At 36.5% G+C, this 16,978-nt stretch overlaps 1 protein-coding gene across 12 annotated transcripts in view; it reads right to left on the bottom strand.

Moving 5' to 3' along the window:
* Positions 1-16,978, bottom strand: part of NUBPL (NUBP iron-sulfur cluster assembly factor, mitochondrial) — a 397,698-nt gene that overhangs the window by 282,877 nt on the left and 97,843 nt on the right. For all 12 annotated transcript variants that reach the window (XR_009563092.1, XR_009563093.1, XM_030854758.2 and 9 more), the window contains 2 exons: positions 10,099-10,138; positions 9,922-10,012 (listed from right to left, as the gene is read on the bottom strand). Coding sequence is in view for 10 of the 12 variants with exons in the window: in XM_030854758.2 (XP_030710618.1) it covers positions 9,922-10,012; positions 10,099-10,138 (131 nt within the window). In the remaining 2 variants the exon portion in view is untranslated. The remainder of the gene's footprint in view (positions 1-9,921; positions 10,013-10,098; positions 10,139-16,978) is intronic.

The following is a 16,978-nucleotide window of genomic DNA, read 5'->3' as shown; positions in this document are numbered from 1 at the left end:
ATTTCTTCCTGGTTCAGTCTTGGAAGGTTATACCTTTCTAAGAATTTGTCCATTTCTTCCAAGTTGTCCATTTTATTGGCATGGAGTTGCTTGTCATGGTCTCTTAGGATGCTTTGTATTTCTGCAGTGTCCATTGTAACTTCTCCTTTTTCATTTCTAATTTTATTTATTTGAGTCCTCTCCCTCTTTTACTTGATGAGTCTGTCTAATGGTTTATCAATTTTGTTTATTCTTCTAAAAGAACCACCTTTTAGTTTTATTGATCTTTGCTATTATTTTCTTTGTTTCTATTTCATTTATTTCTGCTCTGATCTTTATGATTTCTTTCCTTCTGCTAACTTTCGGTTTAGTTTGGTCTTCTTTCACTAGTTCCTTTAGGTGTAAGGTTAGATTGTTTATTTGAGATTTTTCTTCTTTCTTGAGGTAGGCTTATATATCTATAAATTACCCTCTTAGAACTGTTTTTGTTGAATCCCATAGGTTTTGGATCATCGTGTTTTCATTGTCATTTGTCTCTAGGTATTTTTTTATTTTCCTTTTGATTTCTTCAGTGATCACTTGGTTATTTAGTAAAGTATTGTTTAGCCTCCATGTGTTTGTGTTTTTTTCCCTGTAACTGAATTCTAATTCTTAGCATTGTGGTCAGAAAAGATGCTTGATATATTTTCAGTTTTCTTTAATTTACCGAGGCTTGATTTGTGACCCAAGATGTGATCTCTTCTGGAGAAGGTTCCGTACGCACTTGAGAAGAAAGTGTAATCTGTTTTTGGATGGAATGTCCTATAAATAGCAATTAAATCTGTCTGGTCTATTGCATCATTTAACGCTTCTGTTTCCTTATTATATTTCTGTTTGGATGATCCGTCCATTGGTATAAGTGAGGTGTTAAACTCCCCCAATATTATTCTGTTACTGTCAATTTCCTCTTTTATATCTGTTAGCAGTTGCCTTATGTATTGAGGTGCTCCTCTGTTGGGTGCATATATATTTATAATTGTTTATCTTCTTCCTGGATTGATCCCTTGATCATTATGTAGTGTCCTTGTCTCTTGTAACATACTTTATTTTAAAGTCTATTTTATCTGATATGAGTATTGCTACTCCAGGTATCTTTTGATTTTCATTTGCATGGAATATCTTTTTCTGTCCCCTCACTTTCAGTCTGTATGTGTCCTTAGGTCTGAAGTAGGTCTCTTGTAGACACCATATATATGGGTCTTTTTTTGTATCCATTCAGCAAACCTGTGTCTTTTGGTTGGAACATTTAATCCATTCACGTTTAAGGTAATTATTGATATGTATGTTCCTATTACCATTTTCTTAATTGTTTTGGGTTTGTTTTTGTAGGCCCTTCTCTTGTGTTTCCCACTTAGAGAAGTTCCTTTAGCATTTGTTGTACAGCTGGTTTGGTGGTGCTGAATTCTCTTAGCTTTTGCTTGTCTGTAAAGCTTTCGATTTCTCCATTGTATCTGAATGAGATAATCTTGGTTGTAGGTTATAGGCTGGTTGTAGAATAATATTGGTTGTAAGTTCTTCCCTTTCATCACTTTAAGTATATCATGTCACTCCCTTCTGGCTTGTAGAGTTTCTGCTGAGAAATCAGCTGTTAATCTTATGGGAGTTCCCTTGTATGTTATTTGTCATTTTTCCCCTGCTGCTTTCAATAATTTTTCTTTGTCTTTAATTTTTTTCCAATTTGCTTACTATGTGTCTCGGCATGTTTCTACTTGGGTTTGTCCTGTATGGGACTCTCTGCACTTCCTGGACTTGGGTGGCTATTTCCTTTCCCATGTTAGAGAACTTTCGACTATAATCTCTTCAAATATTTTCTCAGGTCCTTTCTCTCTCTCTTCTCCTTCTGGGACCCCTATATTGTGAATGTTATTGCCTTTAATATTGTCCCAGAGGTCTCTTAGGCTGTCTTCATTTCTTTTCATTCTTTTTTCTTTATTCTGTTCTGCAGCAGTGAATTCCACCATTCTGACTTGCAGGTCACTTATCCATTCTTTTGCCTCAGTTATTCTGCTATTGATTCCTTCTACTGTACTTCTCAATTCAGTTATTATATTGTTCATCTCTGTTTGTTTGTTCTTTAATTCTTCTAGATCTTTGTTAAACATTTCTTGCATCTTCTCGATCTTTGCCTCCATTCTTTTCCGAGGTCCTGGATCATCTTCACTATCATTATTCTGAATTCTTTTTCTGGAAGGTCGCCTATCTCCATTTCATTTGGTTTTCTGGGATTTTTATCTTGTTCCTTCATCTGGTACATATCCCTCTGCCTTTTCATCTTGTCTATCTTTCTGTGAATGTGGTTTTTGTTCCACAGGCTGCAGGACTGTAGTTCTTCTTGCTTCTGCTGTCTGCTCCTGTGGATGAGGCTATCTAAGCGGCTTCTGCAAGTTTCCTGACGGGAGGGACTGGTGGTGGGTAGATCTGGCTGTTCCTCAGGTGGGCAGAGCTCAGTAAAACTTTAATCCACTTGTCTGCTGATGGGTAGGGCTGGGTCCCCTCCCTGTTGGTTGTTTGGCCTGAGGCGACCCCAACCCGGAGCCTACCCAGGCTCTTTGGTGGGGCTAATGGCAGACTCTGGGAGGGCTCACGCCAAGGAGTACTTCCCAGAACTTCTGCTGCCAGTGTCCTTGTCCTTACGGTGAGACAGAGCCAGCTCCCACCTCTGCAGGAGACCCTCCAACACTAGCAGGTAGCCGTGGTTCAGTCTCTATGGGGTCACTGCTCCTTCCTCTGGGTCCTGGTGCCCACACTACTTTGTGTGTGCCCTCCAAGAGTGCAGTCTGTTTCCCCCAGTCCTGTCAAAGTCCTGCAATCAAATCCCACCAGCCTTCAAAGTCTGATTCTCTAGGAATTCCTCCTCCTGTTGCCGGACCCCCAGGTTCGGAAGCCTGACGTGGGGCTCAGAACCTTCATTCCAGTTCTTGTACTTCTGTGGTATAAGTGTTCTCCAGTTTGTGAGTCACCCACCAGCAGTTATGGGATTTGATTTTATTGTGATTACACCCCTCCTACCATCTCATTGTGTCTTCGGATGTGGGGTATCTTTTTGGGTGAGTTCCAGTGTTTTCCTGTTTATGATTGTTCAGCAGTTAGTTGTGATTCCAGTGTTCTCACAAGAGGAAGTGAGAGCACATCCTTCTACTCTGCCAATTTGAACCAATCGCTATCATCTTTTTGAAGAAATATTTAATGTTAATGTCACTAGATGTGACATTTCCCTTTTACTGTACAGCTTGGTAAAGAAGAAATATTTAATGTTAATGTCACTAGATGTGACATTTCCCTTTTACTGTACAGCTTGGTAAAGAGAATAAATATCATCAAATAAGAAAAAAATATCTGGATGAAGACTAGCATGTCTGCTTTCATCTTTTCTGTTCAACACTGTACTGACAGTTCAATAAGAAGACAAGAAAACGAAATGAAAAGAATAGATTGGAAAGAAAGAAATGAAGCTGTTTTACTTGCAGACAATATAATCATGTGCATACAAGGTACCAAGAAAGCTACTAAATAACTACTTGAAAACAAATTTGGAAAAATTATGAATACAAGGTTAATATATAAAAATCAATAGTATATGTACTATGTGCTAACTGTAAACAATTTGAAATTAAACACCCCAAAAAAATTCCATTTACAATATCATCAAAGAACACTTAAGATAAATCTAACAAACGAATTACAAGACCTATACACTGAAAACTATATAATATTACTCCAAGAAATTAAAGAAAATCTAAATAAATGTAGAAACATACCATGCTCAGGGTTAGAAGACTCAATGTTGTCAGGATCTCGATTCACCCAAAACTGATCTATACTGATAGTTCGATACTATCCTAATGAAAATAACAACATGCTTTTCTACACAAATTGGTAAGTTGAATATAAAATTTATACAGAAATGTAAAAGAACCTAGAATAGTCAAAACAATCTTAAGAAAAAACAAAGTTGGAGGACTCTCACTTTCTGATATTAAGCCTTCTATACAGCTTCAATCATCAAGAGAGTATGGTTCTACTCTAAGGATTAAACTATTCATGGAACACAACACAGTGTCCAGAGATAGACCCATACACATATGCTTAATTGATTTTTGTCTAATGTATGAAGTCAATTCAATAGGGAAAGGGAAGTCTTTTAAACAAAGTGCTAGAACAATTAGATAAACTATTATAATGTGTGTTTTCCAACACCGCCAAGCAATTAAGTCAATTCTGACACTATCTACCTGGAGATAGCATCAGATCCCATACATTAAGGGCTTAGTCCCACAAGACTTCACCCAATTCAGATGCCAATCACAAGTCCAGGCTATTACACGTGCTTCTGGGCTGACTGGCTATAAATGGGAGGTTCGCATGACCCCCTCCTCAGGTTCAATTGAAAGCATACCTCATTGTATCACACTTCACAGATATTGCATCTTTTACAAATTGAAGGTTTGTGGCAACCCTGCATCAAGCAAGTCTATCAGGACCATTTTTCCAAGTGAGCATTTACTCACTGTGTCTCTGTGTCACATTTTGGTAATCCTTGCAATATTTCAAACTTTTTCATTATTATCATATTTGTTATTGTGATCTGTGATCACTGATCTTTCATGTTACTATTGCAAAAAGATTATGACTTGCTGGAGGCTCAGATGATGGTTAACACTTTTTAGCAAGAAAGTATATTTTAATTAAGGTATGTACCTTTTTTCTTTTTAGACATAATGCTATTGCACACTTTATAGACTACAGTATAATGGAAACGTAACTCTCATGTGCACTGGGAAACAAAAAAGTTTATGCAACTGCTTTACTGTGATATTCCCTTCACTGCGGTGGTCTGGAACCAAACCCACAATATCTGAGGTTGCCTGTATTTTACTAGAGCAGCTCACAGAACTCAGAAAAATGTTTACTTACATTTACCAGTTTATTATAAAGGGTATTATAAAGGATACAGATGAACAGCCAGATGAAGAGGTAAATACAAGGTTCAGAAGGGCCCTGAGCACAGGAGTTTCTGTCCCCATGGAACTAGAGTACACAACCCACCCAGCATGTGGATGTGTTTTACAACCCAGAAGCTCATCGAATCTTGTTGTTCAAGAATTTTCATAGAGTTTAATCTGCAGCCCACCCCCCTTCCCGTTCCCAGAGGTCAGTAGGAGAGGCTGAAAGTTCTAACCCTCTAAATACTTGGCCTTGCTGGTGACCAGTCCCATCCTGAGGCTACCTAGGGGTCCTACCCCAAGTCACCTCACTAGCATGAACTAGCAGGTGTGCTCAAAACCAGGCTCCTTACGAATGACAAAGGACAATCCTATCACTCAGGAAATTCCAAGGGTTTTAGGAGCTTTGTGTCAGGACCCAAGGACAAAGAATAAATATATTTCCTGTTATGACACAACTATGAAAAAATATAAACCTTGATCATTATCTCACTTCATACAAAAAAATTAATTCCAGATATACAAGCCAGACCTATAAATCTTAAAGGTAAAAATATACACAAGAATCTCAACCTTGGGGTAGACAGGCAAAGATTTCTTAGAGAGGGCAGAAAAAGTACTAAGCATTAAGAAAAAAAAAATTGGAGGGGGGGAATAGATTGGGTTTCACGAAAATTTAAAACTTCAGCTCATCACAAGGCAAGCCACAGACTGGGAGAAATATTCCCAATACATGTACCTGACAATGGACTCATAACCAGAATATATTAAAACTCTTGCAACTCAATTACAAGAAGAAAAATGAGCCAAAAAAAAAAAAAAAGAATGAAAACTTGAACATACACTTCATGAAAGAAGATACAGCAATATCTAACATGCACACGAAAAGGGGCTTAAAATCATTGACCATAAGGGAAGCACAAATTAAAACCATCAGAAGATACCATTTTATACCCACCAGTGAACAGAATGACCACACCAAACATTGACAAAGATGTGAAACAACTGGAACTCTTATGAACACTTGTACAATATTTATAGCAGCATTATTCATAATGGCCAAAAACTGGAGACTACCTAAATGTCTATCAACAGAAGAACAGCTAAAACAATATTAGGTTATATTCATGCAAAGGAATACTACTCAGCAATAAAAAGGACTCAGCTACTGATACATGCAACAAGGATGACTTCAAAAGCATTAGACTAAGAAAGAGAAACCAGATACAAAAGGCTCTATACTATAAGTTTCCCTTTATATGAAGTATAAGAACATGTAAAACTCATTTATGTAAAACTCATTTATGGTGTCAGAAATCACAACAATCATGGCCTATGGGTGTGGGACTGACTACAAGAGAGTCCAAGGAAACTTTCTAGGGGCATGGAAATGTCCTCTATCTTGATTGGGGTATGGTTACACAGTCATATATGTTTATCAAAAATCACTGAACTCCATATATAAGATCTGTGAATCCTATTATATGTATAAGTTTAACTCAATAAATTAAAAGAAGGAGGGAAAAAAACTTTAAAAAAGATTCCAGTTCAAGATGGCAGACCTACCACAAGTATTTATCATCTCCCCACAAGATAGTAACTGGGAAGGGACAGGAGAAGAGCTTCTGGAACATTGGTATTCTATTTATCTTGTCCTGAATGATGAGTATAAAGGTGTTTTCACTTTGGGATAATCCATCTATCTGGACACTTATGATCTGTACCTTCTTCTACATATGTGTTATATTCAATTTTTTTAATCAGCCAATGAACCAGGTACCCTCCACAATCCACTGCTATATAGAGCATCTATCCAGCTACTATATTTTCACAAAGGATGTTAAATTTACCAAATGCTGGTCTGCTTTCTAAAGCAAAACAAAACACTCCTTAATTAATAGCTCAGATGATTAGCACTGATCACGGTATGATCCAAAAATATCAGCTTTCAGCTCCTATTAAAATGTGCAGATGACAGAAGCAACTTTACAAAAGACTGTATGGCAAACATGCAGGCCAATATCCTAATATCCTAGAGGATACTCTAGGTATCCTCTAAGTATCCCAATAAAATAAGTAATGGATTCATTTTCTCGCCCCTGATATTCATTCTGATATTTTGTAGTATGTTTGCTAAAAATGTATCTTCAGCACTTGTCAGAATAAACTGTAACTTTTCTATGATTTATGTGCCAGCAAGTCAAATCGCCACATCTCCAATAGGTCCTCTGCCAAACTACCAAATTCCCTAAATATATATATATATATATATATTTTTTTTTTTTTTGCGGTACGCGGGCCTCTCACTGTTGTGGCCTCTCCCGTTGCGGAGCACAGGCTCCGGACGCGCAGGCTCAGCGGCCATGGCTCACGGGCCCAGCCGCTCCGCGGCATGTGGGATCTTCCCGGACCAGGGCACGAACCCATGTCCCCTGCATCGGCAGGCGGACTCTCAACCACTGCACCACCAGGGAAGCCCTCTAAATATTTTTTAAGCTGAGCATTTAATAAATGTTAAAAGAATAATGAATTAAATCAGATGATTGAAGTGCTGAGAGCCTGGCTAAACTCAGAAATCAAAAATGTATGATGCCAGCAATTAACACAAGTATTCTACATTCTCCAACAGTATTCAGCAGTAGATACAAAAGGCTGGGTTATGGTGGGACACTGAGAATACAGAATTGGCATCCTGCCTCCTCTCCCCTTCCCCAACACCCCACAAAATAAAAAAATAATATACTTCTGGTTCCTTCAGACTTTTGATCTTCTCACCTCTGGTCTCAAAAAGTTTTCTTTGTTTATAAAAGCAGGTACTAAATCTAAGTGTGACCTTCAGGTGCAGTCTTTCTGCAGCCTAATTATTCAAACTGTCAGGTTTAATCTCATTCTGTGGGAAACTCCCTTTGCCCCTCTCCTGAGGGCAGTTACACACTTGCTCTCTCTCTTCCAGGCTCAGGGGCTCATTTGCAGATGCTTTTGTCACCTGTTGGAATCTGAGATTTAAAAGGATCCCTGAGATTTAAAAAGGACAGAAAAGAGAGAACTTGCTCACCCCTTGCTGGGCACGGGCTATGGGGATTCTACATCTCTGAGCTAGGAACACCAACCCTTGGCCTGGACTTCTGTGTCTCTTCTCACTGACTTGGATCTCTAAGTGTCTGATCACTGTGGAAAGCGGAAGTACTTCCATCTTCTTGTGGCTATCCATAAAGACTTAGGAGGAATTCTGAATCATTTCCTGTTGAGAATTCTAACACTAACATAGGAGGCGGGAAATATTGTCAATGAGAAAATGTTGCCTGCCATATCAGTAAACAAGGAAGTTGCAGCCATCAAGCCATCACATTACCGCCTCCCTGAGAGTTAGCCCTGAGGGAACTCAGGATAGAAACAGAATGCCCCCCATCTAGCAGTCAGCTGCTGCAGCCACCCCTGATGGTGCACCCTGAGGAAACTCAGAATGAGAAAGCACAGGATACTGGCCCCAGATAACTGAGGGCCCCAGATATCAAAGGAATGATTTCAATGAGCCCAAACTCTTGTATCCTCCCATACATAGAGAAGCGCTAAAGTCCTTAACTTGAGATATGTGATTTTCTTAAATTGACAGTAATCTTTTGATGTTCTGACTACCTGTCTTTGCTTCAAAAACTCTTATATATCCTGGCCCCTCCCTTACCTCTTCGAAGCAGTCCCTTAGAGTTACCTGAGAGACTGCATCCTGGGATGAAGTCCTCAGTTTTGTCCGCCAAATAAAACATAATTCTCAACTTACAGGTTGCACAATTTTTTCAGTTGACAATATTAAAATCAAAATTCTCCTTCTAGTGTTTCCAGATTTCCATTGACTCTAACTTTAATTATAAACTGAAAAAATATTGTTTTAGAATTTCCTTAAAGAAAAAAAAAATCCTGGCTTAATCCACAGAAATAAAGGTCAAGATCACAAAGGAACTGGAATGGATGGGGTCAGGAGTATAACTGAAATAACCAACTATGGGATCTGAGTGTGAAAGAGGAAGAAATGCAGCCAAGAGACTTAAATGTGCTGAGAAGACAGGAGGATTCTGGGACCAAAGATCAAAGAGCACGTTTATCAGAACTCAAGCAGCAGAAAAAAGACAAGATGTTACAATGAAAAAAGAAGAGTTTCAGAGTTCAAGACATATTATATCTACTTACTTTCACAACTGGAAATGAATATAGGAATATGTATGATTAGAACTGCCAGCCTATGGCATGGTGCCTGACCCAAAGTAAAACATGAATAAATAAGGCGTAATTGTTATAAGTCAGTGGAGAAAATCCAAAGTACTTATAATATTTACCTAGAACATAATTAACTATAAATTCACAGTTACTAAGAAAAAATAAAATTTATTCCTATAAATAACATAGAGCTCATCTGATATTTTTAGATTATCCAATCAACTGCTCTTTTCCTTAAGGACAAATTCAAGTTGATTGGACAGATACTATATAAATAAATATGTAGCCATATGTACTCAGAGTAAAATAAAATTTCATTTTGTTCTGAAGCAATTTTAATCATAAGCACTGTGGTTTATAGAATTTTTTCTACATCTAAGGAATTTCTACACTGCTGTTATAACTCAATATTGGCCACTACGAAATTAACCATAAATCTAAAGAAGGCAAATTACTTATAAAATAAATTTCCTTGCCTTGATGTAGACTCAACAGAGTCTGAATAGAGAAACAGAATAATATAAAATAAGACATTAGATTTTAGTACTAATAAGCAACGAGAAAGATTCAATCATGTGACAGTGAAAGTTGGTCTTGGCGCCACACACCTCATTATAAATTCAGTATATTGACTGGGTTCTTTTGCAAAACATCTCAAACCTGACTGCAAATTTTAATGACTCTCCAATCAGAAAATATTAACCACAGTGTGCCGATAATAAAATGATGCTTAATGCAATTTTCTTACCTGCCTCAACAGTTTCTCAATGGCTGACATTACCATAAGGCCTCTCCAAACAATGGGTGCAGTCTCTTCAATCAGGAAGCCCATGGACATACTGCAATGGGAAACCAAAAATACAACTAATTTATATAAGTTAATATTATTCTGAAAAGTAACATAAAGTAAAAAAGATATGCTTACCAAGCAATACCATAATTCAAAAGAGGCCGCATTAAGTTACCTGAAATAAGAAAAAAAACATCTTTTAGAAGAGTAAGTCATTATACATAAACATATTGCATTTTCTTATCAAAGAGTGTCAAATTAAAAATATAAATAAGCTACTCATATTGCTAGTCTTTCACTTCCAACTAATTCACCTCAATTTGTAACAGTTTAAACATTATACCAAAGCATACAACTAATACACCCAATGGGTGCAACATCTAAAAATAGATGGGATATAGTTTTATTAAGAAACACTTCATCTACTATTTTCAAATGTTCTAAAAAATAACCTCAATAAGTAATTTTGTCCACCAGGTTTATTCATATATATCGATAAATAAATTATATACATATGCTTATCTAGTATGTGTATACATGTATATTTGCAAACACACACACACACAGTTATTTCTTTTCTTTACTTGAAATTTTTGAAAAGTATAAGAATCCAAAAAAAGTAACAAACTCTATTTTGTATTTCAACATAATAAAAGCCAAATGTGAAAAACCCACAGCAAGCATCATACTCAATAGTAAAAGACTGAAAGTTTTTCCTCTAGGATCAGGAACAAGATAAGGATGCCCACTTTTGCCACTTTTATTCAACATAATACTGAAAGTTATAGCCAGAGCAATGAGGCAAGAAAAAGAAATAAACAGCATCCAAATTGGAAAGGAAGAAGTAAAATTTTCTCTTTTCACAGATGTTATGATCTTATATATAAAACCCTGAAGGTTCCACAAAAAACTATTAGAGCTAATAAATAAATCTGGTAAAGCAGAGGATACAAAGTCAAAATACAAAAATCAGTTCATTTCTATATACTAACAATGAACAATCTGAAAAGGAAATTATGAAAATCCCATTTATAACAGCATCAAAAAGAATAAATACTTTGGAATTTACTTAATCAAGGAGGTAAAAGACTTGCAAAATGCAAACTACAAAACATTGCTGAAAGAAATTAAAGAAGACATAAACAAACAAAAACGTATGCCATGTTCATTAACTGGAAGACTTAATATTAAGATGTCAATACTACCCAAAGCCACCTACAGATTCAGTGCAATCCCTATCAAAATCCCTATCAAGGTAATATTTCTTGCAGAAATAAAAAATCCATCCGAAAATTCATATGGTATCTCAAAGGATCCCAAATATGCAAATCAATCTTGAAAGAGAAGAACACAGCTTGAGGACTCATACTTCCTTATTTCAAAGCTTACTACAAAGCTACAGCAATCAAAACAATGTGGTACTGGCATAAAGGCAGACATATAGACCAATGAAGCAGAATAGAGAGACCAGAAATAAACCCTCACATACACAGTCAAACGATTTTTTCACAGAGAGGCCAAGATCATTCACTGGGGGAAAAGCTGGGAAAACTGTATATACACATGCAAAAGAATGAAGTTGGACCCTTACTTAACACCACAGACAAAAAATTAACTCAAAATGGATCAAAGGCCTAAATGTAACAGCTAAAACTATAAAGCTCTTAGAAGAAAACATAGGGCAAGAGCTTCATGTCATTGGATTTGGCAAGGATTTCTTGCATACACACCAAAGACATAGGCAACAAAAGCAACAATAGACAAATTGGAGTTCATGAAAGGTTTTAAACATTGTGCATCAGGAGGTAATATCAACAGAGTGAAAAGGCAACCCAAAGAATGGGAGAAAATATTTGTAAATCATATATCTTATAGAGATTAATACCCAGAATAGAATATAGAGAGAACTCTTAAAACTCAACAACAAAATTCAAAACTGGGCAAAGGAAGTGAATAGACATTTCTCCAAGGAAGATATACAAATGGCCAATAAGCACATGAAAAAATGTTCAACATCAATGATCATTAAGGAAATGTGAATCAAAATTACAATGAGAGGCCACCTCACACTATTAGGATGGCTGCCATAAAAAAAAAAAAAAACACAGGAAATAACAACAGTTGGCAAGAATAGAGACAAATGGCAACCCTTGTGCACTGTTCATGGGAATGTAAAATGGAAATGTTATGGAAAATAATATGAGTTCCTCAAAAAATTAAAAATAGAATTACCATACAATCCAGCAATTCCACTTCTTGGTGGAATTGAAAGCAGGGATGAAAAAAGGATTGAAGGGTATCAGTGTCTTGAAGAGATATTCGTACACTCATGTTCACAGCAGCATTACTCACTATACCTAAAATGTGGAAACAACCCAAGGGTCCTTTAATGAATGAATGGATAAGCTAAACGTGGTATAGATATGCAATGGAATATCATTCAGCCTTAAAAAGGAAGAAAATTCTGACATATGCTACAACATGGATGAACTACGAGAACACTGCTAAGTAAAATAAGTCAGACACAAAAAGAGAAATACTGTATGGTTCCCTTATATGAGATACTGAAAGTAGTCGAAATGATAGAGACAGAAAGTAGAATGGTGGTTGCCAGAGGGAGGAGAAAGTAGCAATGGAGAGCTATTGTTTAATGGATAGGGTGTTTTGGTTTTACAAGATGAAAAGAAGTATGGAGGTAGATACGTTTTATCATATGTTCTTTAGGTTCTTTCTCCGCTTTAAAGAGACTGAAATTTAAAATTATGATAAAGCATACAGGCATGGTTTATATAAGAAATCCATTACTGAACTCTATTCACTGGATTCCCTACACACACAAAAAGCTATGGCCCTTCATTAAAAGATTGGTGAATAAGTATGCATTTTTATGTTCCAAGCTAAAATAAAATGTTTTAGTATATACTTTTTAATGGTTTCCCTCTTTAACTTCTGACTAAACTAACAAGCTCAATCTCCCTCACAGATAATTTGATAGCAATATTCTTTTCCATGTAACTAACTTTGTCAATTCTTTCCAAAGCATCCAAGTTAAATTTACAGAGAAATAACTTTCCTCCATTGGGCTCTGCACAATTTTCTACTTTCCATTTTCTCCAATAACAAATGCATACCAATTAAAAAGTCAAGTAGTACTATAAAAATTATTACCAAATGTCAATAATCCCCCAGCACTGTCACATTTCTTACTCCCCAGAGCCAACAACTATTAGTTGATTTCTTTAACTTCTTATGATGAATTAATCTTAGGCTTACAGAAAGTTGCAAGTATAGCCAGAGTCCTCATATACCCTTCACCTAGCTTTCCCTAATGTTAATATTTTATATAACCATAGTACAATTATCACAACCAGGAAATTAATGTTGATACAATTAGCTAATCTGCCAAACCAAAAGTTTGACAATTTTTAGTTATCTCATGACATATTAAAGTATTTAGCTCTTTTTCACAAACACAGGCATACGTTTCATGCACCCATCTTCCCAATGCAATTATATCACCATTTTTATTAGACATCATGTAAATGTTACTAATAGGTGAGCAATATAGCACACAATACTATTTTTCCTTTCTCTCCCTGAATTGATAAGATCTTTGCGCAGCATGTATGTGTTTCCTTCATTTTCTATGTATTTATTAGCAAATTCTTCCTATTTTCCAGTTGTGCAAATATCAAATACATTAATCAAATGCACTAGGCATTTGAGTTCATCATCTTGAACAAGGCTCTGCTGTTCTGTCCCTTTATAATGTCTTTTGAATAACAGAAGTTTTTACTTTTTATGTAATCAAATTAATCAGTTTTTTCCTTTATGGTCTATCCTTATTGGGTCTTGTTTAAGAAAGCCTTTACTAATACAGTCATTGAGATCATATCTTATATTGTCTTCTAAACCTTCATAGTTTTGCATTTTACATCTAAGTCCTTAAACCATCTGAAATTAATTTGTGTGTGTAGTGTGAGGATCCACTACTTTATTTGCACGTGGATAATAAACTGTCCTACCATCAATAGTCTGCAATGCTAGCCTTGTCATAAATCAGGTTTCCATATATATATATATATATATAAGTCTGTTTCTGGACTATCTATTCGATTCTACTAGTTTATCTGTCTATCCTTGAGCCAATACCAAACAGGAGGCATATACTGCAGTTTTATAATAAGTACCCGTATCTGGCAGCACAAGTCTCCTGTGTTTTCTCTCTCTTCAAGAGTGTCTTACCTATTCACAGGCCCTTTGCTCACCTTTATAATTTGTATATTCAACTTGGTCATCAATTTCGACAAGTGGACTTCTGACTGGATTTGCAAGACTATTAGAAGGAACTGAGATTTTTATAAAATTTAGTTTTCCTATCCATGAACATCATTTGTTTTCCAATTATTGACATTTTGAAAATCTTTCAATAAAATTTTAGAATTCTTTTCCTCTTGAAAATTGTACATTTTCTTTGTTAGGTTTTTTTCCCAGGTACCCTGTATTTCTGAAGCTATTTGTATCTTTTTTTATGATCTATATGAAGTTTATTATAAAATTATCATAAACGTCAATCTATATTAAAATCTATAGTTGATATAAAATGTGATATCATCCAGTATACATTCACCAAGGATTTGGCGAAAAAATTATCAATGTTGATAAATAATAATAATAGCAACAATCAAGTCTGTCCTGATAGATTCTAAATTCTTCTTCAACTTTTTATTTTTTATTTATTTATTTTTTTGCGGTACGTGGGCCTCTTACTGCTGTGGCCTCTCCCGTTGCGGAGCACAGGCTCCGGACGCGCAGGCTCAGTGGCCATGGCTCACGGGCCCAGGCGCTCCGCGGCATGTGGGATCCTCCCGGACCGGGGCACGAACCCGCGTCCCCTGCATCGGCAGGCGGACTCTCAACCACTGCGCCACCAGGAAAGCCCTTCTTCCACTTTTAAAACCCAAGGATATTCTTCAAAGTTTACACCATATTACTCTTGCCCCATATTGGTATACACCAAAATTCCAATTCATGAGAGTATTCATTCACACACTCATTAGACAAAAATTTACTTTATAACCCCTAGTTGCTAGAGACTGGGATAGGCCCTGGTAAAACATCAGTGAACATCAGAGATATGGTCTAATGGAGCTTAAACTCCAGCAGACAGGAGAGATAGTGGTCTTAAAAAAGCTTATTCTGTCTGCATAGCCTATGTATGAAAATTTTTAACACCTTTATTGGAGTATAATTGCTTTACATTGTTGTGTTAGTCTCTGCTGTATAACAAAGGGAATCACCTATACATATACATATATCCCCATATCCAATCCCTCGTGCATCTCCCTCCCACACTCCCTATCCTACCTCTCTAGGTGGTCAGAAAGCCCTGAGCTGATCTCCCTGTGCTATGCAGATCCTTCCCACTAGCTATCTACTTTACATTTGGTAGTATATGTATATCAATGATACTCTGTCACTTTGTCCTAGCTTACCATTCCCCAATCCCATGTCCTCAAGTCCATACTCTACATCTGCGTCTTTATTACTGTCCTGCCCCTGGGTTCATCAGAACCACGTTTTTTTTTTTTTTTAGATTCCATATATATGTGTTAGCATACGGTATTCGTTGTTCTGACTTGCTTCACTCTGTACAACAAACTCTAGGTCCATCCACCTAACTATAAATAACAATTTCATTTCCTTTTATGGCTGAGTAATATTCCATTGTGCATATGTGCCACATCTTCTTTATCCATTCATTTGTCAATGGACACTTAGGTTGCCTCCATGTCCTGGCTATTGTAAATTGTGCTGCAATGAACATGGTGGTACATGACTCTTTTTGAATTCTGGTCTTCTCAGGGTATATGCCCAGTACTGGGATTGCTGGGTCATTGGGTAGTTCTATTTTTAGTTTTTTAAGGCACCTCCATACTGTTCTCAATAATGGCTATATCAACTTACATTCCACCAACAGTGCAAGAGGGTTCCCTTTTCTCCACACCCTCTCCAGCATTTATTGTTTGTATATTTTTGATGATTGCCATTCTGACTGGTGTGAGATAATACCTCATTGTTGTTTTGGTTTGCATTTCTCTAATGATTAGTGATGTTGAGCATCCTTTCATGTGTTTGTTGGTAATGTGTATATCTTCTTTGGAGAAATGTCTATTTAGGTCTTCTGCCCATTATTTGATTGGGTTGTTTGTTTTTTTCATATTCAGATGCACGACCTGCTTGAATATTTTGGAGATTAATCCTCTGTCAGTTGCTTAGTTTGCAAATATTTTCTCCCATTCTGACGGCTGTCTTTTTATCTTGTTTGTGGTCTCCTTTGCTGTGCAAAAGCTTTAAAGTTTCATTAGGTCCCATTTGTTTATTTCTGATTTTATTTCCATTTCTCTAGGAGATGGGTCAAAAAGGATCTTGCTGTGATGTATGTCATAGAGTGTTCTGCCAATGCTTTCCTCTAGGACTTGTATAGTATATGGCCTTACATTTAGGCCTTTAATCCATTTTGAGTTTATTTTTGTGTATGGTGTTACGGAGTGTTCTAATTTCATTCTTTTACATGTAGCTGTCCAGTTTTCCTGGGACCACTTATAGACAAGGCTGTCTTTACTCCATTGTATATTCTTGCCTCCTTTATCAAAGATAAGGTAACCATAGATGTGTGGGTTTATCTCTGGGCTTTCTATCCTCTTCCATTGATCTATATTTCTGTTTCGGGGCCAGTACCATACAGTCTTGATTACTGTAACTTTATAGTATAGTCTGAAGTCCAGGAGCCTGATTCCTCCAGCTCTGTTTTTCGTTCTCAAGATTGCTTTGGCTATTCGGAGTCTTTTGTGTTTCCATACAAATTGTGATATTTTTTGTTCTAGTTCTGTGAAAAATGGCATTGGTAGTTTGATAGGGATTGCACTGAATCTGTAGATTGCTTTGGGTAGAAGAGTCATTTATACAATATTGACTCTGCCAATCTAAGAACATGGTATATCTCCCCATCTAT

This window comes from Globicephala melas, chromosome 2 (genome assembly GCF_963455315.2).
Source record: "Globicephala melas chromosome 2, mGloMel1.2, whole genome shotgun sequence".
Classification (NCBI taxonomy): domain Eukaryota; kingdom Metazoa; phylum Chordata; class Mammalia; order Artiodactyla; family Delphinidae; genus Globicephala; species Globicephala melas.
Note: the sequence above shows the minus strand (reverse complement) of the source record. Positions and strands in the feature narration are given on the sequence as shown.